At 41.2% G+C, this 27,190-nt stretch overlaps 1 protein-coding gene across 1 annotated transcript; it reads right to left on the bottom strand.

Moving 5' to 3' along the window:
- Positions 1–578: 578 nt before the first annotated feature.
- LOC140205517 (fascin-like) lies at positions 579–27,095 on the bottom strand. Its single transcript, XM_072273139.1, has 6 exons — positions 26,570–27,095; positions 24,095–24,376; positions 22,072–22,190; positions 7,337–7,493; positions 5,237–5,410; positions 579–784 (listed from the first exon to the last, which is right to left on the bottom strand). The coding sequence occupies exons 1-6, from the start codon at positions 27,093–27,095 to the stop codon at positions 579–581; spliced, it is 1,464 nt and encodes a 487-aa protein (XP_072129240.1).
- Positions 27,096–27,190: the final 95 nt, after the last annotated feature.

Here is a 27,190-nt window from a genome sequence, read left to right as displayed (position 1 = left end):
TTAATGGGTCCATTTTAGGTCCTTCTTTAGATTTGTCTTCATCTTACAATCAGAAATACAGTTTCTGTGTTTCTTCAATATCTATTCCAAAGTTATCTTCAGTGTTGTTATTCCTTGAAACATCCCCAAGCTGGCAGTATATTATTTAAATGTATACTTTAATTTTATTAAAATGAGCATGTTTGTGCTATTTCCTACCTAATTAATTTGTAGACTTTCCCAATAGGAATTCCATATCTCCTATTGCTCTTTTAAGTAACGCAAGCACTGTGATTATATGTCACTGAGTGTTGTAAATCCAAGTTTTGTTTCATGTGCTACAAATTCAACTTCATGACAACTGCTTTGAAAGTACAATTTAGACAGGAAATCTAGATCTCTAATGTGGTTTCTCCATTTTCAAAAGTTGTCTTATAAAGCAACTGATTGATTCGGATGCCTATCCTGAAGAAGGCTGATAAAGAAACAAAGAATGAGATCTAAAAGTATAACATATATAATTTATTTTAGCTATTCATATAGATTTTACAGGGTTTTAATGCATTTGTTTTTTCTTTCAAGATCAGATCCGAAGCTGGTTAATAAAGAAACATTGAGGCAGACTTGGCATCCTCCCCTATTGCTCTGAAGTCTCCTCTCTGTTGTGTTATCACGTACTTGCCATTGGGCGCCTTGAGGATCAGCACATTCGAACCGACCAGCTGGATAATGAAGTTGATTGGCTGCTCTCCTGTACCAGTGATGTAGCCATCTTTATCCATTTCCCAGTGCTTGTCTGTGGACACTGACCCAGAACAGAAAGAAGCAGACATTTGTCAGCTTGGGATTTAACACAATGAAAAGGTCATTTGAGCAGTCTTAACTGAGGATTTAAAAATGTTCACCTAATATAAAGGATCTGTCAGAATGATCAAATAACCCTCAATTTATGCAGGGACTACTTTATTTATGTCTCTTGATGACTTCATGCCTGGAGTATCAGGTGGCAGTTTCATCTATAACAACTTGCCCAGCATTGCATTACCCCTTTGCATGGTTGTCCTTTGAGAGAACATTTCCAGCTTTAAAAAAGGACTCCTCTATTGCTAGGAATGATGAGCCCTGTTTCCAGTGATGCCTGATGCCTTGTCTCAGTCGGAAAATGTGAGGAGATACTTTCAAATTCCAGAAAAAGATAAATACAGAAGAAGGAGCACAGAATAAGAACAAACCAAGATTCCATGCATTGGGGAAGAAGAGAAAGGAGTTAAATGATTAAGAATGAAAAGTTATATTTTTCATATTTATTTTCATTTACAATATTTCTGGGATAAAATTAATATCACTAAAGGAAATCCTCTTTGAAACAGTCTGGGAATATGGTTTTGGCTTACCACAACCTGGTCTATCTGGAAACACGAGAAGAAGAAGAACAACAGCAAAGAAATAGACAATGATCTACTCAACATCCCTTATCTGCTTCCACCTATCTGCTCCGTCTCTTTCTCTATTCTTCCACCCTATATTTCTCATGTTTCTGCCTGCCACCTACCAACCTCTATCTAAAACACTCCCTCTCCTCTCCTCAACTTGCCTCATCAGCCCATCAGACCTTGCCTCCCTCAACAGCTAGTTCTGCCGACCACGTACCAGCCTTTGTCTCCCCAAATTTTATGTACCAGTTATCTCTCCTCCACACCTGGTCCAGATGGTGGGTCTCACCATCTCTTTGGCTCCACTGATGCTACTTGAGCTGCTCATTTCTTCCAGCAGTTTAATTTTTGATCCGGATTCCAGCATTTGCAGTTACTTACTTCTCAGATTTACTTATCTCATAATACAGTGGATTCCGGTTAATGGGGACACATTGCGGCCAGTACATTTTGGCCCAATTAGGCGGCTACCTGAATTAGCCGAAGTTTCACAGAAATAGTTAAAACGGTATAAAAAAGACAAACTGAGTAACAAATTAAGTATTTAAATGACATTCGGAACACTATCAATACTACTAAAGTACTATAAAACTGCATTAGTTCCTAATAGTTATTGATGGAGGAATTCATCCAGTGTGTGCAATGAACAAAATAAGCTCAGACACCTAGTGCAGATAATGGACTGCCTTCATACAATGCTATCAATGACTGCATTGTCAAAATCTTCATTTTCATTGTAACATTCAAGATGATTGTTGATACCTTCAAATGTTTTGTAGTGAAATTGTTTTATTTTCACTCCCAGCCGTTTCTGGCATCTCGCAGCCTTAATGCTTGAAACTGCAGTGAGCAAAACAGTTCTAAATTTTCTTGCTGTCTATTTCTTACCTGTGATCAGTGGCAAAGATTACTGCTTTTTGAACACGAACACACGCAACTGATGTTATTTAAAAACTGTTCGCTCTAAGCATGCTGTGGCATCTAACAGCCACATAAATGCACATGACTGAAGCTAGTTAGACCCCGTTCAGCAACAGTTTCCTGCCCCAGTTAAGCAGCATGGTGTTCCAAATAAACAAAGTGAATCACAGTAATTTTCTTGACAAGTTTTTGTTCTTTAAATGTTGTCCTAAATAATTAGCTGCCCCGATTAAGCGATGGCCTAATTAACCGGAATCCACTGTACGTTGAAACATACAATGAACTGTGTCTTCTGCGTTAACAACCAACAAACCCAAGGACGTGCCGGAGGCAGCTGACAAGTGTTGCCACACATTCCAACCTGAGTGTGGCTTCATCTTTACAGCAGAGGAGGAGCGACACTCTGTCCGCCAGAGAAAGCAGGATCTCCCAGTGGCCACACATTTTAATTCCACATCCCATTCCCATTCTGATATGTCTATCCACGGCCTCCTCTACTGTAAAGATGAAGCCACACTCAGGTTGGAGGAACAACACCTTATATTCCGTCTGGGTAGCCTCCAACCTGATGGCATGAACATTGACTTCTCTAACTTCCGCTAATGCCCCACCTCACCCTTGTACCCCATCCGTTATTTATTTATATACACACATTCTTTTTCTCTCTCTCCTTTTTCTCCCTCTGTCCCTCTGACTATATCCCTTGTCCATCCTCTGGGTTCCCCCCCCCCCACTTTTCCTTCTCCCTGGGCCTCCTGTCCCATGATCCTCTCATATCTCTTTTGCCAATCAGCTGTCCAGCTCTTGGCTCCATCCCTCCCCCTCCTGTCTTCTCCTATCATTCTGGATCTCCCCCTCCCCCTCCCACTTTCAAATCTCTTACTAGCTCTTCTTTCAGTTAGTCCTGACGAAGGGTCTCGGCCCGAAACGTCAACTGTACCTCTTCCTAGAGATGCTGCCTGGCCTGCAGCGTTCCACCAGCATTTTGTGTGTGTTGCTTGAATTTCCAGAATCTGCAGATTTCCTTGTGTCTGCCCATTCATATTTCCCAAATGCACACACAGTCCTCCAACCCCAGGACATGCCGTCCTCGTTCCCCAATCTCCAATAGATTCAAGTATTCACAGAAAATAGGCATTTATCTTCCCCAGTGAATTTGCCGTGACTTCTGGATTTCTGATGGACCTTCGTGTTTCAGTCTTCAGCATTGACTCCAGGACTTGTCAACGACAATGAATGAAGATGGTGGATGAGGACCCGATCTCCGAACTCACTGATGACATGACTCCGAACACTAGGCTTCGGACTCCAGGCTCACCGATTTGCATACCTGGGGGGTCACCAGCCTTGTACCTCCAGCTCACACAGAACACCAGTTCCACAACCCACCAAAAACTCCCTGACCTGGGGTGGGTGGGGAGCGGGGTATATCACCAGCCCTCTTCTTCGCTGGTCAGCCGGCCCAGCATCTGACCATGGAAGTCCTTCATCCTGGCTGTTGAACACAAAGTGGAGGCCTAGACCTGTAACTACCCCACATTTCTGTCCCAAAACTCTAACCTGAACCCTAATTCCCCCCTCAGTCCTCAAAACCATCCCGTCAAATAATCTTGTCCATCTCCCATTGTCATAGAAAAGTACAGCACAGAACCAGGCCTTCAGCCATCTAGTCCATGCTGAACCATTCAAGCAGCTCATCTTGCCCAACTGCTTGTTGTATTCTTAATGTAGTAAAATAAAGTAATTGCGTAATAGATGTGAAAAGCAATTCTGGTCCTAAAATATATTAATATAATCAGTTTAACCAGAAAATTTCAAGCCACGTGGAACAATTCCAAAAGGAGTTACTTCAACATTAATGCTGTATTTGAAAGCTTTCGTTACAGCTTTCATCAGGATAAGGATAAGGGGGAAGCCTTTTAGGACTGAGATTAGGAAAAACTTCTTCACACAGAGAGTGGTGAATCTGTGGAATTCTCTGCCACAGGAAACAGTTGAGGCCAGTTCATTGGCTATATTTAAGAGGGAGTTAGATATGGCCCTTGTGGCTACGGGGATCAGGGGGTATGGAGGGAAGGCTGGTGCAGGGTTCTGAGTTGGATGATCAGCCATGATCATAATAAATGGCGGTGCAGGCTCAAAGGGCCGAATGGCCTACTCCTGCACCTATTTTCTATATTTCTATGTTTCTATGTATCACTAAGATCTATCTTACAGATTTATTATATGGTATACATTTCATTGGAGAGGGTAGTCTAACAGTCATGATTCTTTAAATTGCAAGTGCATGTTTTCATTTTTTCACTATCCTTGGTTCAGTAAATTCTTCATCTTATTTGGTGCATAAGACCTGGAGGTGAGCTGAAAGTCATCAAGAGACCATGATGTTAGACTTGATTATGGTACATTGCACAGTTGAACTGTCTACAGGGATAATAAAGGAAGAAAGGTCATTTGGATATATACCAGAGGGTAGCTCACCCTCACAAAACTGTTTCTTTGCAAGGGAAACAAATGAAAATGCAGGTGCTGGATCTGAAATAGAAACAGAAATGTCAGAAGTATTCAGCTGGTCAAGCAGCCTCTGTAGAAACTGAAAGAAGGAAAATTTTATATCACTGACCCTTTCTCAGAAGTCAAGGGTGAGTGGAAGATTAGAAATCTGTGAAGTTGGTCACTGACCAAAATCTTTCCACGGATGCTGCTTGACTGGCCGAGTTCTTCAAGGAGTTCTGTCTTCGTAATATTACGAGAGCCATCACAGAAGTAAAAATAGAAGATTGAAAGATTAGAAAATAAAAATAATTTAATCATGGATTTATTTAGAGCTGTGTTGCAAATCTAAAAGCAATTACAATTTATCCAAAAGGATTATTAACACTAAATAAAGTTAATAAACTTACCAAGTTTGAATTGGTAATAGCCATCTTCATCAGAAGTCATCCTACTTGCCTCATACATAGGCCTGTTTCCATCTAATCTTTGTGTTCCAGAACCAAATCCCACAAAGCCAAAATCACTTTGCAATATTAGGAGTGGTCGGTTCACGAGTTTCATAATGAATTCTTGAGAATTATCTGAAAACCAATACATCATAATACAATCATCAAAACCTCCGGTTTTAATGAAGAGTCTTCATTTAATTAGCTGCTGAGCAACTTTTAGTTGTAATTTTTGTTCCTATTCTGTTCATGGTTGCATGAGGAAGATAGTTTTCTATTCAATCGTGTGTTGTTAATTAGAAAGCACGGGCTACAGGACTGGCAAAAACAACTTCCTTCATAACATCCAAAATAAATTGGGTCAATACTTGAGGTTGAATCATTTGGAAGAGCATGTTTAAAAAACAGGGATATTCATAGAAATGGGATGAATTTCTGTGCTGCATCATTTTGATTCTCTCAGGTGCTCCATCCTTAGTAGTCTATTCAAACTAAAATATTGGTTGAATATTTCAGTCATTAAACTGGACGTCATTAGACATCCATCCAGCAGCTCCTACAGCCAAGCTGGTGCCAAGCATATTGCTTCATAAATTTTCCTTTGGACTACAACTGGTGAAGCCGAGAGGCTGGCATCTCAGGATCTCCATACTTCCCACCCTGGCTTGTGAAGGTGATCACCATCACCCATTGTCCTTTGACACAAATGGATACCAACCACCAACCACCGTCAATGATGAACTCCTGCACCTATCTGGGGAGTATTCCATTATCAGACTCCTTATTGACATTAGCCCTATTGGTTGCTTCAGAGCAAGGGTCTTTTTGACCAAATGTCTGCAAGACTCTTACCTGTCTGTAGATAATGAGGGGAAATAAATCGGCGAATGGTGTGGGAGTGATTTGGGTTAGAATGGAGGTGGTGTAATGGCACACTGGTCTCCAAATGGAGACCCTCTGAAGAAATAGAATAGTGTAATCATGTCCAAGCCATGGGGATCCCAAAGTTAATGGAGGAGGCTGCAGCAGTGGGGCCACATTGAGGTGCCAATGTCCTGTTGATATCAATGTAGGTATGCTGTGCTCATCACAGCTAGCAATAAACTTTTTATTCCATTAAAATAACTGGGTAGTATGTGTGGATAAGTTTTAAAATGGAGTCCCAGCAGAAACTCTTCACATTAGGCATAATTAACAATTTTCATGTGATGCCATTCTTGTTAAACTTTGCCTTAACAACAAAGGTAAAAGTTTGTTCCAGTATCTGTTAGTAAGTTACTAATGCAAGCTGCCTGTATTGACTTGGAGGAAACATAAAGGGAAATTAAATTGGAATTAGGATATCCAGTTTCCCAGTGGGGAGAGCCTTGGCAGGAAAAGTTCAAGATGCTAATGAGTCCAATCCTGAGGGAAAAGTTATATCCTACCCTCTACTAGTTGTTTGTCTTTGTAGATTTCTGTTGGTTCTCCATCAACTGACAAAGAATTTGCTGTTTTCAATTTAAAATTGCTTCATAGTCACATTCTACAGTCTTCTTCTACCCTTCAGTTTCCGCACACTATACTTTCTTCACTGGATTACAGTGTGCCTCCTTCCTGTACCATCTCTGGCACCCCTGCATCCTCAAACATCATCACATCACTTTCTGAGGTTTAACAATTAACCTGTTAACCACACCTTCATTCCCACCTCCAAAAGTCTTCTAATCCTCTATTAAAAAATTCCATGAAAGTCATCATACTGTTGAATTAAATTCGAGTTTATATTTGTGTCACTGAATGTTATATGAGAAAGTACAAGCACTCCCTCTGACTGCAAGTGAACTTGGCTCTTTCCTCCTAATTAATGTACCATTTGTCATATATGCCCAAATGCTACTACTGGAGTCAACCAGACAAGAGCATCACATACTGAGAATCATCCCAATTAGCTGTTGTTCTGAGCACCCTGGCAATATTTTTCCCACCAATCTATCAGAGAAGAAATATTCAAACATTTATTAATATATCTATTTATCCATTTAGGGACAGGACTGAATGAATGAATAAATTGTAACTCACCAGCTGCAGAATATCCGACTACAAGCTGCCCAGTGGACTTTGTGCTCAGAAGTTTTCCATCTCCTGTCTTTATAGTCACCTTAGGTCCATTGTACATGATATTAAACCAACAATCATCAGTCAGAATTGGACTTGTCATAATTGTATTTTGAGGACCCTTAAGAAATTTTTTAAAAAATCATTTGATGTAAGGGTCTGATTGCACAATTGTACTCAAAATTTGAAAACATTTTTCTTGCCCCTTGGAGGTACTACTTACATCTAGTGTATGTCAGTCAGTGCTTTAAAGCCTCCCTCAAGTATTTAATCCTTGTGTGAACCAAGACACTGAATATTGGAGTGACTGCTTGTCACCATAATATGATAATGGACTTCATAATCATGCTTAATTCTGTCTTTGTCTAATATCCCAGAAAGTATTGGGTAGCTCAGAGGCACTGTGTCAATCCCAGAACTCCAGCTACGCAGGAATACCATATTACTGAATGTCTTTAATGTATATGAATCTAACTTCCTTATACCACCTGACTTGGCAATTACTCCACACTGGCCTCCTTATGCACATTTAGGCATTATTCACAATTAGTTATTTAAATTGAGATTTTGGTATGAAACTAACATCATTGGCAGTTCATAGTTATTCAGGGACTTCTGCAACTATGCAAAGAAACTTAGTGGGCTTTTAAAGTAAGAAACATTACAAGGTTAAGTTGCAAATCACAGTAAAAGTATAAAGCAGAGCAGGAAGTAATTCACACCTATCCTATGCCAGTGAAAGAGTGAGCTCTGTCTTTTACTCTATTCTTCAAAACTTTCCCTTCAAGTACTTAGCAAATTTCATGGTAAGAGGAGTTACCATTGCTGATACTCAAGGGTAGAAATGTCTCTCAGCATAAATGGTTGCATCAGAGCTGCGGAGATAAATAATAGTAGAAACCCTAACCACTATCCTCCAATGGTGCCAGAGTGGAGTGTGGTACACGAGGACTGGAGGAAGCAAATATTACAGATTTACTCATATAAAGAAAAAGATAAACTTGACAACCACAATGCATATTATTTCCTTTGGTACTTTTAGCAACAACCCTAAGTCTATGCAGTCTGTCTTCTGACTCTTCTGGCATGGAAAAGGTTTCCCCTAGTTTTCGAAATGAAAACTGTTCACAATTCCTCTGCTGACTTTTCCATTGAGACAAGACTTTGGTAAGAGAACTTTCTGAGAGGGTAGGCTGGAACTGAGGTTTCACTGTCTTAGAATAAGGGTTTGGTACTTAGGATTATAGTGAGGAGAAAACCTTGCCCTCTGTGTCTTGTCAATGTCTCGGGTTCTCTGCTGTGGAGGTCAGTGATTGCACAGTGATTGAACAGGAAATTTTTAGGTACTAAAGAAAGCAAGGAGTACAATTATAATGTTGGAAAATGGTATTGAGCCAGAAGAGGAGCAATGACCTCACAATAAGAAGGGAGGGAGGGAGGCAGAAAAAAGGAAATTATGGGCCAGTTAGCTCGACCTCAGCGGTTGGGGAGATGTTGGAGTCAATTGTTAAGAATGAAGTCTCAGGATAGTTGGAGGCACATGATAAAATAGGTCAAAGTCAGCATGCATTCCTTCAGGGAAAAATCTTGCCTGACAAATCTGTTAGAATTCTTTGCGGAAATAACAAGCAGGATAGACAAAGAAGAATCTATATACATGTTTTGTACTTCATTTTCAGAAGCCCTTTAACAAAGTGCTGTACATGAAACTGCTTAATGAGATAAGTACCCTTGGTATGACAGGAAATACACGAGCATGAGTAGAAGATTAGCTGATTGGCAGGAGGCAAAAAGTGGGAATAAAAGGGGCCTTTTCTGGTTGGTTGTCAGTGACCAACTTTGTTCCGCAGTGGTCAGTGTTGGGACTGCTTCTTTCCAGTTCATATGTGGAACAGGTCAAAAGCTTTAAGTTCCTTGGGGTCAATATCACAAATGACCTGACTTGGTCCACCCAAGCAGAGTTCACTGCCAAGAAGGCCCACCAGCACCTTTACTTCCTGAGAAAACTAAAGAAATTTGGCCTGCCCCCTAAAACCCTCACTAATTTTTATAGATGCACCGTAAAAAGCATTCTTCTAGGGTGCATCACAACCTGGTATGAAAGTTGTCCTGTCCAAGACCGGAAGAAGCTGCAGAAGATCATGAACACGGCCCAGCACATCACACAAACTAATCTTCTGTCTGTGGACTCACTTTACACCGCACGCTGTCGGAGCAGTGCTGCCAGGATAATCAAGGACACGATCCACCCAGCCAACACACTTTTTGTCCCTCTTCCCTCTGGGAGAAGGTTCAGGAGCTTGAAGACTCATACGGCCAGATTTGGGAACAGCTTCTTTCCAACTGTGATAAGACTGCTGAAAGGATCCTGATCCAGATCTGTGCCGTACCCTCCAAATATACGGACCTGCCTCTCGGTTTTTTTGCACTACCTTAATTTCCATTTTTCTATTTTCTATTTACGATTTATAATTTAAATGTTTAATATTTACTAATTTTTACTATTTTTAATATTTAATATTTGTAATCCAGGGAGCGGAAAGCGCAGAATCAAATATCGCTGTGATGATTGTACATTCTAGTATCAATTGTTTGGCGACAATATAGTATAAAGTATGTCAATGATTTGGATGATGGAATTGGTGGCTTTGTGGCCAAGTTTGCAGATAATACGAAGAGCCTGGGAACTTGCAGAACTTTTTGGTTGGCTGCAATCATAATGATCTCTTAGTCACTCAGCAGGGGCCATTAAAATGAAGTGAGGTATAAGTGGAGTGGCCACGGATGGAGTGCACAGCATTAGAGTGGCCAGGCTTGGGTGAGAACAGGCTCAGGCTAGAATTTAAGTTTGAGAAGTTGGAATTTAAGCTTGACAAGTGCGGGCAGGATGTTAGTTAAGGCAGTGGTACGCTCCTCCAGTAAGATGTGGAATCGCAGGGTACTTAATGGTCTCCCTGATGACTACATGTGCAGGAAGTGAACCCAACTTCAGCTCCTGACAGATAAGGTCATGGAACTCGGGCTGGAGCTGGAGCTGGATGTGCTCAGGACCATTCATGAGGCTGAAGATCTCATAGATGAGATATTTACTGAGGTGGTCACACCCAGAGTGTGCAGGTTTCAGATAGTAGAGGGATAACCACTGGGAGAAGTAAAGGGAGTAATCAGCCAGTGCAGGGTTCCCCTGTGGCCATTCCCCTCAGCAACGAGTATATCCCTTTGATTACTGCTGGGGTGATGCACAGCAGGAGCAGCCAGGCCAGTAGCACTGAAGCTACTCAGGGAAAGGTAAACTCAGGCAGAATGATAATGATAGAAGACTCGATAGTTATGGAGATGGACAGGAGACCCCGCATTTGCGAAGGAGCAACCAGGATGGTGTGCTGCCTCCTAAGTGCTGGGGTCCGGGATGTCTCAGAGCAGCTGCAGACAATCCTCAAGAGTGAGGGTGAGTACCCAGATGTTGTGGTGCACACTGGCGCCAATGACCTAAGTAGAAAGGGGAAGAGGTCTTGCACAGTGAGTATAGGGAGTTAATGAAGGGGCTGAAGTACAGGACCTCCAAAGTAGTGACTCTGGATTACTCCCAGCACCATGTGCTAGTCAAGGCAGGAATAGGATGATAGTACAGATGAATGAGTGGCTGAGGAATTGATGCAGGGGAGCAAGGTTTCAGATTTCTGGATCATTGGCATCTCTTCTGGGGAAGGTATGACCAATAAAAAAAAAGGATGGGTTACACCTGAATATAACGGGGGTCAATATCCTTGCAGGTAAATTTGCTAGAGCTGTTGGGGAGGATTAAAACTAATTTGTCAGGGGGGTGCGATCTGGAGTGATAGGGCTGAGAATAGGGCAGTTGGTATACTGTAATGAGACTGTAAGGAAGGACAGGCAGATGATAGGGCACAATTGCAGTCAGTGGGAGGGGTTGAAGTGTAACTTGGGGGCAAAATCAAAAAGGGTGATGAATTCAGGACTGAAGATGTTATATTTGAGTGCACACAGTATATAGAATAAGGTAGATGATCTTGTACTGCAGTTAGAGATTGGCAGGTATGATGTTGTGGGATAGATGCACCATAGAAAGCATTCTTCTAGGGTGCATCACAACCTGGTATGGAAGTTGTCCTGTCCAAGACCGAAAGAAGCTGCAGAAGATCGTGAACACGGCGCAGCACATCACACAAACTAATCTTCCGTCCTTGGACTCACTTTACACCGCACGCTGTCGGAGCAGTGCTGCCAGGATAATCAAGGACACGACCCACCCAGCCAACACACTTTTCGTCCCTCTTCCCTCCAGGAGAAGGCTCAGGAGCTTGAAGACTCATTCTGCCAGATTTGGGAACAGCTTCTTTCAACTGTGATAAGACTGCTGAATGGATCCTGACCCAGATCTGGACCGTACCCTCCAAATATCCAGACCTGCCTCTCGGTTTTTTTGCACTACCTTACTTTCTATTTTTCTATTTTCTATTTATGATTTATAATTTAAATTTTTAATATTTACTATCGATTTGTAATCCAGGGAGCGGGAAGCGCAGAATCAAATATGGCTGTGATGATTGTACGTTCCAGTATCAGTTGTTTGGTGACAATAAAGTATAAAGTATCACTGCGTCATAACTGAAAGAAAATAATAGTTGGGTGCTTAACGTCCAAGGATACAGATTGTATCAAAAGGAGAGGCAGCTGAGTAGAGGGGTTGTGTGGCTCTACTGGTAAAAAATGAAATCTAATCCTAAGAGGGAGTTGACATAGAATCAGATGTTGAAGAAACCTTGTGGGTAGAGATAAGAAACTGCAAGACCCTGATGAGAATTCTATGCAGGCCTCCAAACAGTAGCCAGGATGTGGGCTACAAGTTACAATGGGGGATAGAAAAAACTTGTAGAAAGGGCAATGTTACAATAGTCATAGGGGATTCTAGTATACTGATAGATTGGGAAAATCAATTGTTGCTGGATCCCAAGAGGAGGAATTTGTAGAATGCCTACAAGATGGTCTTTTAGAGGAGCTTATGGTTGAACCCACTAGGGGATTAGCTATTCTGGATTAGGTGTTGTGCAATGAACTGGAATTGATTAGAGAACTTAAGGTAAAGGAACCCTTAGGAGTCAGCAATCATAATGTGATAGAATTCACCCTGTAGTTTGAGAGGGAGAAGCTAAAGTCAGATGTATCAGTATTACAGTGGGGTAAAGAGAAATACAGAGGCATGACAGAGGAGCTGGCCAAAGTTGATTGGAAGGGGACACTAGCAAGGATGAAGGTAGACAGCAATGGCTGGAGTTTCTGGGGGCAATTCAGAAGGTGCAAGATAGATATGTCCCAAAGATGAAGAAGTATTCTAAAGGGAAGATGAGGACCGTAGCTGACAAGGGAAATCAAAGACAAAAGAAATGACATAATACAGCAAAAATCAGTGGGACGTTAGAGGATTGGGAAGCTTTTAAAAACCAACAGAAAGCAACAAAAAAGCTATAAGGTAAACTAGCCAATAATATAAAAGAGGATGCCAAAAGTTTTTTCAGATATATAAAGAGTAAAAGAGAGACAAGAGTGGTGTTCAGACCATTGGAAAATGATGCTGGAGAGGTAGTAAAGAGGGAAAAATAAACAGAACTCAAACCTAAGTATTTTGCGTCGGTCTTCACTGTGGAAGACACTAGCAGTATGCCAGAAATTTGGGGGTGTCGGGGGCAGATGTGAGTGCCATTGTTATTACTAAGGAGATGGTGATTGGAAAGCTGGAAGATCAGAAGGTAGATAAGTCACCTGGACCAGATGAGTTACACCCCAGGCTTCTGAAAGAGGTAAACTGAAGAGATTCTGGAAGCATTAGTAATGAACTTCCAGGAGTCACTAGAATGGTTCTGAAAGACTGGAAAATTGCAAATGTCACTGCACCCTTTTAAAAGAGAGGAAGGCAGGAGAAAGGAAATTATAGGCAGTTAACTCGACTTCAGTGGTTGGAAAGATGTTGGAGCCCATTATTAAGATCACAAGACAAAGAAGCAGAAGTAGGCCATTCGGCCCATCGAGTCTGCTCCACCACTCCACCATGAGCTAAACTATTCTCCCATCTAGTTCCAATATCTGGCTTTTCCCCCATATCGCTTGATACCCTGACTAATTAGATACCTATCAATCTCCTCCTTAAACACCCTCAATGACTGGGCCTCCACAGCTGTATGTGGCAATAAATTCCATAAATCCACGACCAATTAAGGATGGGATTTCAGGGTATTTGGAGGAACATGATAAAGTAGGCCAAAGTAAGACATATAGACATTAAGAGGATGTGCTGGAGCTTTTGCAAAGCATTAAGTTAGATAAGTCACTGGGTTTGAGATGTACCCCAGGCTACTGTGAGAAGTGAGGGAGGAGATTGCTGAGCCCCTGGCATTCATATTTGCATCATCAATAGGGACAGGAGAAATACTGGAGGATTAGAGGGTTGCATATGTTGTTCCCTTGTTCAAGAAAGGGAGTAGAGACAACCCAGGAAATTATAGACCAGTGAGTCTTACTTCAGTGGTTGGTAAGTTGATGGAGAAGATCCTGAGAGGAGGGACTTATGAACATTTGGAGAGACATAATCTGATTAGGGATAGTCAGCATGGCTTTGTCAAGGGCAGGTCATGCCTTATGAACCTGATTGAATTCTTTGAGGTTGTAACAAAACACATTGATGAAGGTAGAGTAGTGGAATGTAGTGTATATGGATTTCAGCAAGGCATTCAATAAGGATCCCCATGCAAGGCTCATTCAGAAGTAAGGAGGCATGGGATCCAAGGGGACCTTGCTTTGTGGATCCAGAATTGGCTTGCCCACAGAAGGCAAAGTGTAGTTGTTTATACTCTGCACGGAAGACGGTGACCAGTGGTGTTCCACAGGGATCTGTTCTGGGACCTCTCCTCTTTGTGAATTTTATAAATGACCTGGATGAGGAAGAAGAAGGATGGGTTAGTAAGTTTGCTGATGTCACATAAATTGAGGGTATTGTAGATGATCTGGAGGGTTGTCAGAGGTTACAGGAGGACATCGATAGAATGCGGAACTGGGCTGAGAAGTGGCAGAGGAGTTCAACCAGATAAGTGTGAGGTGGTTTATTTTGGTAGGTCAAACTCGCAGACAGAATATAATACAGTATTAATGGTAAGACCCTTGGCAGTGTGGAGGATCAGAGAGATCTAGGGGTCCGTGTCGATAGGGCACTCAAAGCTGCTGCACAGGTTGACAGTGTTGTTAAGAAAGTGTATGGTGTGTTGGCCTTCATCAATCGTGGGATTGAGTTCAAGAGCTGAGAGGTAATGTTACAGTTATGTAAGACCTTCGACCCCACTTGGAGTACTGTGCTCAGTTCTGGTCACCTCACTACAGGAAGGATGTGGATAATTTAGAAAGGGTGCAGCGGAGATTTACAGGGATGTTGCCTGGATTGGAGAGTGTGCTTTACGAGAGTAGATTGAGTGAATTTGGCCTTGTCTCCTTGGAGTGACAGAGAATGAGAGGTGACCTGACAGAGGTATATAAGATGATGAGAGGCATTGATCATGTGGATAGCCAGAAGCTTTTTCCCAGGGCTGAAATAGCTAGCATGAGGAAGTAGGTACAGGGCGATGTCAGAGATAAGTTTTTCACATAGAGAATGGTGAGTGCGTGGAATACACTGCCAGCAACAGTGGTGGAGGTGGATAGAATATGCTCTTTTAAGAGACTCTTAGATAGGTACATGGAGCTTAGGAAAATAGAGGGCTATGTGGTAGGGAAATTCTAGGCAGCTTCTTGAGTAGGTTACGTGGTCAGCACAACATTGTAGGCCAAAGGGCCTGTAGTGTGCTGTAGGTTTCTATGTTCTATGAAGTCAGCATGGTTTTCTTAAGGGGGAAGTTTGCCTGACACATTTGCTGGAATTCTTTGAGGAAGTAACAGACAGGATAGACAAAGGAGAGGCAGTGGATTATGTTTACTTGGATTTTCAGAAGCCCTTTAACAAGGTGCCACACATGAGGCTGTTAAAAACGATAAAACCCAATGGTATTGCAGGAAAGATACTAGCATGGATAGAAGACTGGCTGGCTGGCAGGAGACAAAGTGTGGGAATAAAGGGGGCCTATTCTAGAAGGCTACCAGTGACTAGTGGTGTGCCACAGAGTTCAGTCTGCTTGTTTTCACATTATATGTCAATGATTTGGATGACAGAATTGATGGCTTTGTGGCCAGGTTTGCAGACAACACAGACAAAGGTAGAGGGGCAGGTAGTGATGAGGGAGTTGGGATTCTTTCGGAAGGACCTGGACAGATTGTGAGAATGGGCAAAGAGATGGTAGATGGAACATAGGGCAGGGAAGTGTCTAGTCAGGCACTTTGATAGAAGGAATAAAGATGTAAACTGTTTCCTAAACGGGGAGAAAATTCAGAAAACAGAGGTGCAAAGGGACTTGGGAATCCTTGTGCAAGATTCCCTACAGCAGAAGTTCCTAACCTTTTTTTAATGACATGGACGCTTACTATTAACCGAGAGGTCTGTGGACCCTAGGTTGGGAGCCCCTGTCCTACAGAGTAACTTGCAGATTGAGTTGGTGGTGAGGAAGGCAAATGCAACATTAGCATTCATTTTGAGAGGACTAGAATACAAAATCAATCATTATAATGCTGAGGCTTTATAAGGCATTGGTCAGACTACACTGGGATTTTTGTGAGCAGTTTTGAGCCCTTTCCTAAAATTGGAAAGAGTACAGAGGAGGTTCATGAGAATGATTCCAGGAGTGAAATGGTTAATGTATGTAGATTGTTTGATGGCTCTAGACCTGTGTTTGCTGGAGTTTAGAAGAATGAGGGGGATCTCTTTGAATCCTATTAAATATTGAAAGGCCTAAAGAGAGTGGATGTGGGATGATGGTGCCTATAGTGGGTGTCTAGTACCAGAGTGCACAGCCTCTGAATAGAGGGATGTCCATTTAGAACAGAGATGAGGAGGAATTTGTTTTGCCAGAGGGTGGTGAATTGTGGAATTCATTACCACAAATGGCTGTGAAAGGCAAGACTCGATGGGCTGAGTTCATATGTCTTATGGTATCTAATTCAGGGGAATAATATAGGAGAACATCTGGTCTTAGATCTGATTATTTCATACATCTTTAAAGTAATTATGCAAAGGGTCAAAAATGGTGGCCCAAATAAAGAAAATTGTAGTAGTCTGTGAAAGAGTCTAGCACAAGTCAACTGGAATCACAGTTAGACAGGGAAAACAGTAACTTGTCAATAACAGGCCTTCAGGGTGCATGCACTACCAGGACAAGATAAAACTTGAAAGTCTGAGCTCCCAGGAGAAGAAAATAGAAGTTTGATAAAAGAGAAAATGGATGATCATGACCAACAGGAACATAATACACATGAAATCAGATTACATTCAGAGCATGCTATGAAAAATTAATGGAGGATATGAGGACCTAATAAAGGATAAGAAGACATGTCAATTTAAAATTTGACAGAAATATATTTTGGAAGCATATAAAATAGTCAAAAGAATAATGAAGATTTTTATGGACAAGAGGGAATTTTTTTCAACAGCTTGGCTATGATGCTGAATTAATAAAAACAGAAAATGCTGAAAATATTTTGTAAGTCGGCTAGCATGTTCAGAAAGAAAAAAAGTTGTGCTGAGCTTACAGATAAATGACCTTTCCAGTTCTCTCAAACTGGAAACTTTGCTTTTCTGAAATTACTGAATTCACTGCTGTAGTGTGCCTATTCAGAAAATTATATCCTCTTCCTATTACAACAGGTGAGAGAGACAGAGACAGAGACAGAGAGTGGAGAATTAAAGTGATAAGCAGCTGGAAGGTCAAGGCCAACCTTTTGGACACTGGACATATTCTGCAAAGTGGTCACCTATACATTTTTCTCCAAATTCCTGAGTATTGAATACGGTACATGATTGCAAGAGATACAAACAAATTGCTGTTTCACTCAGAAAGTATGTTTGGATCCCTGGAGGGCAGGAAGGGAAAAGTTAGAAAGGCAAATGTTTTCCCTAGTGCTGTTACAAGAGATGGTTTTGCAAGAAGCAGAATGGGGTTAGTGGAGGTGGAAGAGTGAGTCAAGAAATTGCAGAAAGGATGTCCTCTTCAGAATTGTGAAAGGCCAAGGGAGGAAGAGATGTGTCTGGTGATGGTATCACGTTGAAGATGAAAAAAAAATTGCAGAAGATGGTCTGTTGAATGTGAATGTCTGTGGAATGGAAGGCAAGGAAATGAGAGCAGAAGAATAAGAAATAGAATATACACAGTTTAGGGTCTTGGGAATCAGGGTGGAGGACAAATCAGATGGGAAAAAAATACCTCGTGTGATGGTATGGAGGAGTGTCATCTTTAAAACAGGTGCTAGAGAAGCTGGGAGAATGCAATGGAGTCTTTCTGGGAATTAGGATGGAAGTGTAGTCAAGATATCAGTGGAAGCTTGTGGAATTGTCTTGCTATCCTCATGATGAAGGTAAGAGGAAAGAGAAGAATCAGAGATAGACATTATGATCAGGGAAGAGCTTGGCAGCAAAGTGTTGAAGTTTTCATGTTCCACACAGCAACAGGTAACTGCTCTCTGCAACTATCAATATGCTGAGAAAAGAGGTGAGAGAGGCAGAGGATTTTCCCCACAAAGAGACAGGTATAGCCTGGACACATGTCATGGTTTTTAGTAGGAAGAGAATGGATAAGGACAAAAAAAATAGAGCAAAGTTGGGAAGAAATAAGTTATGTGGAGCAATAATAGTTTGAAGAGCAATAGATATTTGTATGCTCTCTCCCTCTTGCTTCCCACTCTGAGCAACTTCCCACCTAGTTTTCATCTTCCATGTCACCAGTCCCCCGATCATTGATTCATCTTCCATAATTTCCAATGTCTGCAACATTATGCCACTTTCTCCTTCTCTCTCATTTCAGCATTCCAAAGGGACCATTCCCTCATGCTCCAAAATCCATCAACACCTACTTTCCCATGTGATTCACTTGTTTTTCCCATTTGGTACACTGTATTTGGTGATTATAATGTGATCTCCACTGCACTGAAGAAACTAAATGCAAATTTGGTCACTGCCTCACAAAACACGAACAACCCTGAGTTTCTAGCACCCTATTGGCTTAATTTTCCATCCCACTCCCACTCTGTGTTTGGCCTCTAACACTACTGCAAGGAAACCCAACACATGCTTGAGGAACAGTGTTTCATTTTCCATCTTGGCACATTGTAGCCATCAGCACCCAACACTAGATTCAACAAATTCAGATCACCAGTCTTTGTATTAGAACTGACCAGACTGTCAACACATAATGGTAACTGATTATTTCCAGAATTTATTACATTTCAGATTTTCAGTGTTTTTAATGTCGCAGTACCTGCACTATTTTTTTATCTTGTCTCTTTTCATGTCCTATTTACATCTCCTCCAGACAGATCAGCTATAATTAGCAAGTCTTTACTGTATCACCACCAGTTGCATCGTTGAGAGTTTATGGATCTTCCCATCACAGACTTTCCCTTTGCCTTCCGCACCTTAAAATATCTTTGGTTTCTGATTTTTCTGTGTTCACAATATCTGAAACGTTACTCTGTTTCTACCTCTGCAGATATTGTCTGACATGCTGATTAGTTCCAGAATTTCCTGTTTTTAATTTAAAACATGGAATTGTGGCCACTGACTCTGAAGTGAACGTAGGTCCATTCCATACAATTTTGTAATAGTGACTCACATAACACAATTTACTAAGGCAATTGAGACCCCACCAATACATGTACCAGTTGAACATAAAAACCATTATACTGTACATCAGCCACAAAACAGGACATACAGCACACCTGTAATGCAGGCACTTCATGATTGGCATCAATTCAGCTCTTTTAAACAACTAGCCAAAACCTGGATATCTTTCCTAATCCTTTAAATCCCACAGTTCAAGGATTCAAGCAGGAATGAAAAAACTCTCAAATTTGTCCAGTTATGCCCAGTCTACACATAGTTACTACACTCTTCAACATAAGACCATAAGAGATAGGAGCAGAATTAAGCCACTCAGCCAAACAAGTCTGCTCCACCATTTCATCATGACTGATCCATTTTTCCTCTTACCCCCAGTGTCCTGACTTCTCCCTATAACCTTGACTAATCAAGACTAACAAGGCTAATCAAGACTCCCTGACTAATCAAGAACCTAACAACCTCTGCCTTAATTACACCCTCCACAGCCACCTGTGGCAATGAATTCCACAAATTCACCAACCTCTGGGCTAAATCTCTGTCTTATCTCAGCCTAAATGGACATCGCCCTATTCTGAGGCTGTGCCCTCTGGTCCAACATATATTACCCCACAATTTGAAACTTCCTTTCCACATACACTCTATCTAGGCCATTCATTAAGTTTCAATGAGATACCCCCTCATTCTTCTAAATCCCAGCGAGTACAGGCCCAGAGCCATCAAATGCGCCTCAAATGATAAATCTTTCATTCCCAGAATTTTCCTTGTACACTTCCTCAGAACCCTCTCCAATGTCAGCACATTCTTTCTTCAATAAGGAGTCCAAAACTGCTCACAATACTCCAACTGAGGCCTCACCAGTGTCTCATAAAGCAGGAATTACATCCTTGCTTTTATATTCCAGTTCTCTTGAAATGAATGCTAACATTGCATTTGCCTTCCTCACCACTGAATCAGCTTGCAAACCAACCTTTAGGGAATCCAATACAAGGACTTCCAAGTCCCTTTGCACCTCGGTTATATGAATTTTCTGTCCATTTAGAAAATAGTCCGCGCTTTTGTTCCTTCTACCAAAGTGAAAGACCATACACCTCCCAACACTGTATTCCGTCTGCCACTTCTTTGCCCACTCTCCTAATCTGTCGAAGTCTTTCTGCAACACCTTTGCCTCTTCAACACTACCTGCTCCTCCACCTATCTTGGCATTGTCCACAAACCTAGCCACAAAGTTTTCAATTCCTACATCCAAATCATTTACATATAATGTGAAAAGAAGCGGTCCCAACACCGATCACCGTAGAACACCACTAGTCACAGGCAGCCAGCCAGAAAAGGCTCCCTTTATTCCTACTCTTGGTCTCTTGTCAATCAGCCTACCTCCTATCCATGCTAACATCTTTCCTGTAATACTATGGGCTCTTTTCTTGTTTAGCAGCTTCCTGTGTGACACCTTGTCGAAGGCCTTCTGCAAATCCAAGTACACAACATCCACCGATTCTCCTTTGTCTATCCTGCTTGTTATTTCCTTAAAGAATTTCAACAGATTTAACAGGCAAGGTTTTCCCTTAAGGAGACCATGCTGACTTTGGCCTACTTTATCATGTGCCTCCAAGTACCTTGAGACTTCATACTTAACAATTAACTTCAACATTTTCCCAGCCACTGAGGTCAGGCTAACTGGTCTATAATTTCCTTTCTTCTGCCTCTCTCACTTCTTATCATGAGATCATTGCTACTCTTCTGCCTCAATACCGTTTTCCAACATAGTAATTGTACTCCTTGGTTTCCTTAGTATCCAAAAGAGTGAAATGACATTTTCAATTTTTCAGTCCTCCTGAACCATGCCAGAATCTAGTGATTTTTAAAATATCAATACCAATGCCTCCACAATCTCACCAACTACCTCATTCAGAACCCTGGGGTGTAGTCCATCTGCTCCAGATGACTTAGCCATCTTCAGACCTTTCAGCTTCACAAGCACCTTCTCCCTAGCAAAAGTAATTACTCCCCCTGACACTCTTGAACCTCCAGCATTCTGCTAGTGTTGTCCCCTATTACTACCTCTCCAGCACTACTTTCCACCAGTCTAATATCTACTCTCACTTCTCTTTTATTCTTTATATATCTGAAAAAAACTTTTGGCATCCTCTTTGATATTACAAGCTAGCTTACCTTTGTATTTCTTCTTTTCCCTCCTCGTGGCTTTTTAGTTGCCTTCTGCTGGTTTTTAGAAGCTTCCCATTTCTCTAACTTCCCAATGATATTTGCTCTATTATATGCCCTCGCTTTTGCTTTTATGTTGTTTGTAGCTTCCCTTGTCAGCCACAGTTGCTTCATCCTGCCTTTAGAATACTTCTTCTTTGGGATGTATCTATTCTGTTCCTTTCGAATTGCTCCCCAAAACTCCAGCCATTGCTGTTCTTCCAGCATCCCTGCTAGTATCCCCTTCCAATCAGCTTTGACTAGCTCCTCTCTCATGCCTCTGTAATTCCGTTTACTCCACCGTAATGCTGTTACATCTGACTTCAGCTTCTCCTCTCAAATTGCAGGGGGAATTCTATCACATTATGATTACTGCCTCCTAAAGGTTCCCTTACCTTAAGCTTCCTAATCAAATCTAGTTCATTACACAACACTCAATCCAGAATAGCCTTTCCCCTAGTGGGCTCAACCACAAGCTGCTCTAAAAAGTCTTTTAATAGTCTCTCTCTTAGATCCAGCACCAACTTGAATTTCCCAGTCTAGCTCCATATTGAAATCCTCCATGTCCATCATTACATTGTCCTTTTGACGCGTGTTTTCTATCCCCCACTTTCTGGATACTCTTTGGAGGCCTGTAAATAACTCCCATCAGGATCTTTTTACCCTTGCAGTTACTTAACTCTACCCACAAGTTTCTGAATCAACCAGTTCTGAAGATCTGTATGTTATTACTTACCACTGAAAGGTATTGTTTTGAAATACCACGAAAACAAGCTTTTCTGGTCGTGTTATTGATGGTTATCTGAAAGATCTCGGTATCTTTCACTTGTGTTCGATGAGCATAGACATTGCCACCTATCAAAGGATTGCTGTAGCATTTTAGTGAAAATTTACATGAAATCTAAATGCAATTCTAAATGTAAACTCAAACCACTGTTCTCTCCTTCTATTCTACTAAAAGATTGGGTAGTAATTTAAGGAGCTGATATCCTACATGTATAATCAGCAGAAAAAACAATAGAATAGTTGGAAGTGCAGCAAGGTACTTGTGTAGATGGATACATTTGCTGGAACTATTATTAACAATGCATTTAGTATGAGGGATCTCCAGAATTAGGATCCTCAAGTAAAAAGCACTTGGCAGGGGGCACTTCCGGTAAGATGGTAGCACATTCGGATGCAGCGGTTTCTCGGGGGCCAACCAAAGATGTTTTTTTTTCTTTGTTAAATGTGTTTTTTATGATCACAAGATAATACTGGACTCCACGAACTTTGAGTACTGCAGGCTTACACCATCAGTAAGCTGCTCATTAATTGGAGGAGCTGGCCAGCATATCAGATGAACTAGATTGGGTTCAGAGGAGCTGCATTGGAAACACTGGAGTTGGTGTGCAAAGGTGGCATGCAGTGTAACTGTGGGTGATTGCTTTGGATGTTTCCCTTGCGATCGCAAGACCCTGTTTGATATTGATAATGTAAGATGCCACAGGTCTGCTTCCCTTGTTTGATGGTGTGACAGGTGACGTGGGAGCTGTGTAGCCTTGGTTGTAGTTAGGACTAGGCCTCAAGCTGCAGAGGGCAAAGGGAATGTCTGCAGTGGGAAGATCCTTAAAGACTAAATGATGCAGGTGGTGAGGATACTGACTAAAAGGACAGTGAAGTCCTGCTAATTATAGCTGATCTGTCTGGAGGAGGTGTAAATCAGAGACACCAAAAGCAGTACAGAGTGGCATCCGTGCTTGGTTGGGGGCTGGCCTCTCCCATCAGTGCTGCTCTCAAGTGTTCAATTGGTGGAATGACAGGCCGGATTGCGGTGCGGGAACTGTGCCATCATTCTGCAGGACATGTCTGGTGCTATATAAGTGTTTATCTTTTGCATGGCTATGGGTTTTTTGCATGCTATTATGAATATGCTGTGTATGCTTTGCACCCTGGCCCCAGAGGAACGCTGTTTCATTCGGCTGTATCCATGTATAGCTGAATAATAATTAAACTTGATTTGATTTGATTTGCTTTGAATTATAATTATATTTGGGGATCCAGATGCTGTAGATTAAATCATACTGGTTAAGGATATGTGGTGATATATAATTAATGAAGTGGTCAGTAGTCCAGCCCCATTTACATCCTATGAATAAACAGGTTTGGAAAATATAATGCCAAGAAAACTTGTCAAGTACTCAATTTTTATTCCCAATGTACTCTTCTTTCTCCTCAAAGGTCCTTTTGTATTTGAAACAGTTCAGCATAACCACTACACAGAGTGGAATGGTCAATTAAATCAGTTGTTTTGTTGCACACGACCAGGACAGCTTTGAATTTTAACAGGGATTATCAAAAGTCTCTCTAAAAATGCTTGCGGCGGATAAATGTCTCGGAGAAGAGCTCTCCATGGAATTATCTGGTAGTGATGGTGATTGGATATTGAGCTCCTCTACTATTAACAATTGCTGAATTAGAACAATATTTTGCTTGGTTCTGGGGTACCAGCAGAAATATTTAAATTTTTTAAAATTCTGCTCTTGAAATATTAACTTGAATTACTGTCATCTATATTTTCTATAATATTCCAGCATGTTATATTTTCTTTCCAAATTACAAGCATTTACGTTGTTCTGCTCTGTTGGTGTTACAAAAGGAGGAACATTAACCTTAAATTAATGGAGAAACTAAAATAATTAATATCTCCACACCTGATCTAACTTGTTAAGAAAGCTTTCATCATGTTTCTTGATGTCACATTTTCCTTTGCTTCTTACCTGGTCTAAGACTGACATATTTGCAGTTTAACAATGATCGAATGGTGACTTGTCCAGGGCTTGGGTCAGCAGAGAAGAATTCATCCATGCTGGGATTGTCAGTTTTGAAGGTTCTAACATAGCACTCCCTTCCACTCAAAAACCTTCCTTCAGAGTCTTTCAAGCAAAACATTCCACACCTTATCTCTGGTGTATATAAGGTCCTTGATGACTGGCATGCCTCAAGCTTGCCACTGCAGTCAATAAGATCTCCACTACTCGTCCTTATACTGTATTTCTTCTCTTAAAGAATAAAATGAAAGGCAGAAAACCTTATGTCATGCCAAATTTTAAACATTATAAATCATAGTAATATTTTAAGTGTGCACTGGTTATCATCAGCAACAATTATGTTATTGCTCTGATAGAAATCACTCTTCAAAATACTTGTTCTTAATTATACTGCCCTTTTAGCCATTCATCTTTTCTGTTCCGAGCTCTTGAACAAGTAGTCTTTTCTTAAATCATGCCCATATATGAATCTTACCACAGCATATAAGTGATATTCATCAAATTATGCCCAGTGTAATTATGTTTATCATATACTGTTCCTCCTCATCCCTCTCAAGACGTATGTGGCCTTTAGAGTCATTGGCCGCAACATAGAGCAGTCTCTACAGTCTGACTGAGTAAGACCACCTTTGTTTTATTCCAATTCCTCAATGCCATCACAGTCAAAAGATCAACTGCAAAAACTTTGCACTCTGTTACTGCTGCTATCCCTGGTCTCCTCCGAACTTTTAATTGCACTTTATTCACCTCATGAATATTTTTGTTATTTCCACTTAAACCGCCCCAATTCAGGACATTGCAACTCCTCTTGGGCTTCACACCGGGCTCTGCTTATCCTTAACCCAACAATTCTGTTTGACCACCAATCCAGCAACAGTTCAAATTCATGACTTTCCTCTCGTTAAATCTGTTTTAGGATCTCCCTGTCCACCTCCTCCTACCCATTCTCCTGCAAAATACCTCAATTATCATATTTTTGTACAAACTTCTGCAAGTTTTCTGTGCTGCTGTATGCTTCCCACACTTGGCCTCTTACGCACCCTGTTTGTCTTTGCTCTATTACTGGCAACTACATCTTTAGTTACCAACATTTTGAACTAACAAAGTCAAAGTCAAATTTATTATCAGACTTTATACATGTCTCCATATACAACCCTGAGCCTTCTGCAGGCATACTTAGCAAATGTATAGAACAATAATTGTAACCTGTAAACATCAGGAACTGTTAACTATAAACAAACTATGCAAATGCAGATATAAATATAATTAAATAGCAATGTAACGTAACAACTACCATTGAACCTCTTTGTCTCTTTACCTCTCCTGTTCCCCAAACTTGCCACTTTGACCAAATTTTTTGTCACCTGACCAATATATCTCCTCATATACCTGAGTGTCAGATTTTCTATATAATGCTCTTGTGAAGCACCTTGGAATGTTTTGCTACATTAAAGATTCAATGCAAATGGTCATTTCAATCACAGTAATGTGATTGCTGCAAATGGCGTCACTGCTTCTGAGCTGAGTTCCAGCTCCATTGTCTCCGAGCGGAAAACATAAATGCCAGGCTTATGTGATTCATCATTGAAAGCCTTGCTGACTCCAAATACGAGAATGAATAATCACACTAGAGCTGGAAGAAATATAGTCCTTCGAAGCTGAGTGCTCAAAGAAAATAAACTGAAAAAAAATTAGCAAAAATATTTCAGGGCCGTCAGACACTCCTGCCTGGAATTCTTTCTCACAGAATATTTTCGAGTACACTATTGAGAACCTGTGGAAGGAACAGTGGGGAGAACATAAAATCAGCAGACGATTTAGCCCGCAAACACGAGGAAATCTGCAGATGCTGGAATTTCAAGCAACACATAAAAAATGCTGGTGAGTGCAGCAGGCTAGGCAGCATCTATAGGAAGAGGTACAGTCAACATTTCGGGCCGAGACCCTTCATCAGATGATTTAGCCACTGCTTCTCATGTGCCCTTACATCAATCAGATCCACAGTGGCAGAAGGCGAGAGGAAACTGTGGATCATTACGGAAACATAGAAAACCTACAGCTCAATACGGGTCCTTCGGACCACAAAGCTGTGCCGACCATGTCCTTACCTTAGAAATTACCTCGGGTTACCCATAGCCCTCTATTTTTCTAAGCTCCATGTACCTATCCAGGAGTCTCTTAAAAGACCCTATCGTATCCGCCTCCACCACTGTTGCCAGCAGCACATTCCACACACTCACCACTCTCAGTAAAAAACACCTCCTCTGTACCTACTTCCAAGCACCTTAAAACTGTGCCCTTTCATGCTAGCCATTTCAGCCCCGGGAAAAAGCCTCTGACTATCCACACGATCAATGCCTCTCATTATAATGCAGAATATAATATAGTGTCAAGAATATTAAAAATTTTTATTAGTTCTTGTACCTCTGAAGTTAAAGATGAGAGTCATAACACAGTCTCGACCCCAGGGTAATTCGCTGTCACACTGTACCGCATTTTCATTGATTTCATAACGTAGGTATTTCTTCTTGCCCAGGTTGAACATATTAATATGGGGATGGATGGCAAGGTGTACCACCCATTTCTCACTTTCTGTGATTGCCTGGGCAAAACAAGTGATATTGTCCTCTGCACCTCCCAAGTAACGTTTGGTCTCCTCCGACTGGAAGGAGACTTTGCCATCTGGATGTGTAATAATCACAAACTTGTTATAAGGATTGGGAACCTCCCAATTACATGTGATCTTCCCATTATTATCTCCACCTAAGTACCTTGTCAGAAAGCTTCTGATGTAAACCATAGAGGAATTTTCCTCCAAAAACTCTAAAGTCCAGATTTGTTTTATCTTCAAGATTGTGCTAGTTGCATTGACTTTGAAATTGAAGTTCTCTGCTGTCAAGTATTTCTGGGCTGAGTTGATCAGTCCAACTGAAAGCACTCTATTAACCATCTTCCTTTGTTTACAACTACAGATGTTACCACTACAGTGTTGTATTTTGTACTTCTGTGACATCGTCAGTGAATTGGAGCAGGGCAGCTACAGTG

The sequence above is a fragment of the Mobula birostris genome, chromosome 11, assembly GCF_030028105.1.
Source record: "Mobula birostris isolate sMobBir1 chromosome 11, sMobBir1.hap1, whole genome shotgun sequence".
NCBI lineage: Eukaryota > Metazoa > Chordata > Chondrichthyes > Myliobatiformes > Myliobatidae > Mobula > Mobula birostris.
The sequence above is the reverse complement of the archived record's forward strand: the minus strand, read 5'-3'. Positions and strand labels throughout refer to the sequence as shown.

What these genes read in the sequence shown, in the direction of transcription:
- LOC140205517 (XM_072273139.1), bottom strand. Translation starts at nt 27,095, where the DNA reads ATGGTTAATAGAGTGCTTTCAGTTGGACTGATCAACTCAGCCCAGAAA. An exon ending in ATATGTCAGTCTTAGACCAG is followed by an intron (nt 22,191 to 24,094) that starts GTAAGAAGCAAA and finishes ATCCTTTGATAG; the next exon opens with GTGGCAATGTCTATGCTCAT. An exon ending in CTATTACCAATTCAAACTTG is followed by an intron (nt 785 to 5,236) that starts GTAAGTTTATTA and finishes GTTCTGGGTCAG; the next exon opens with TGTCCACAGACAAGCACTGG.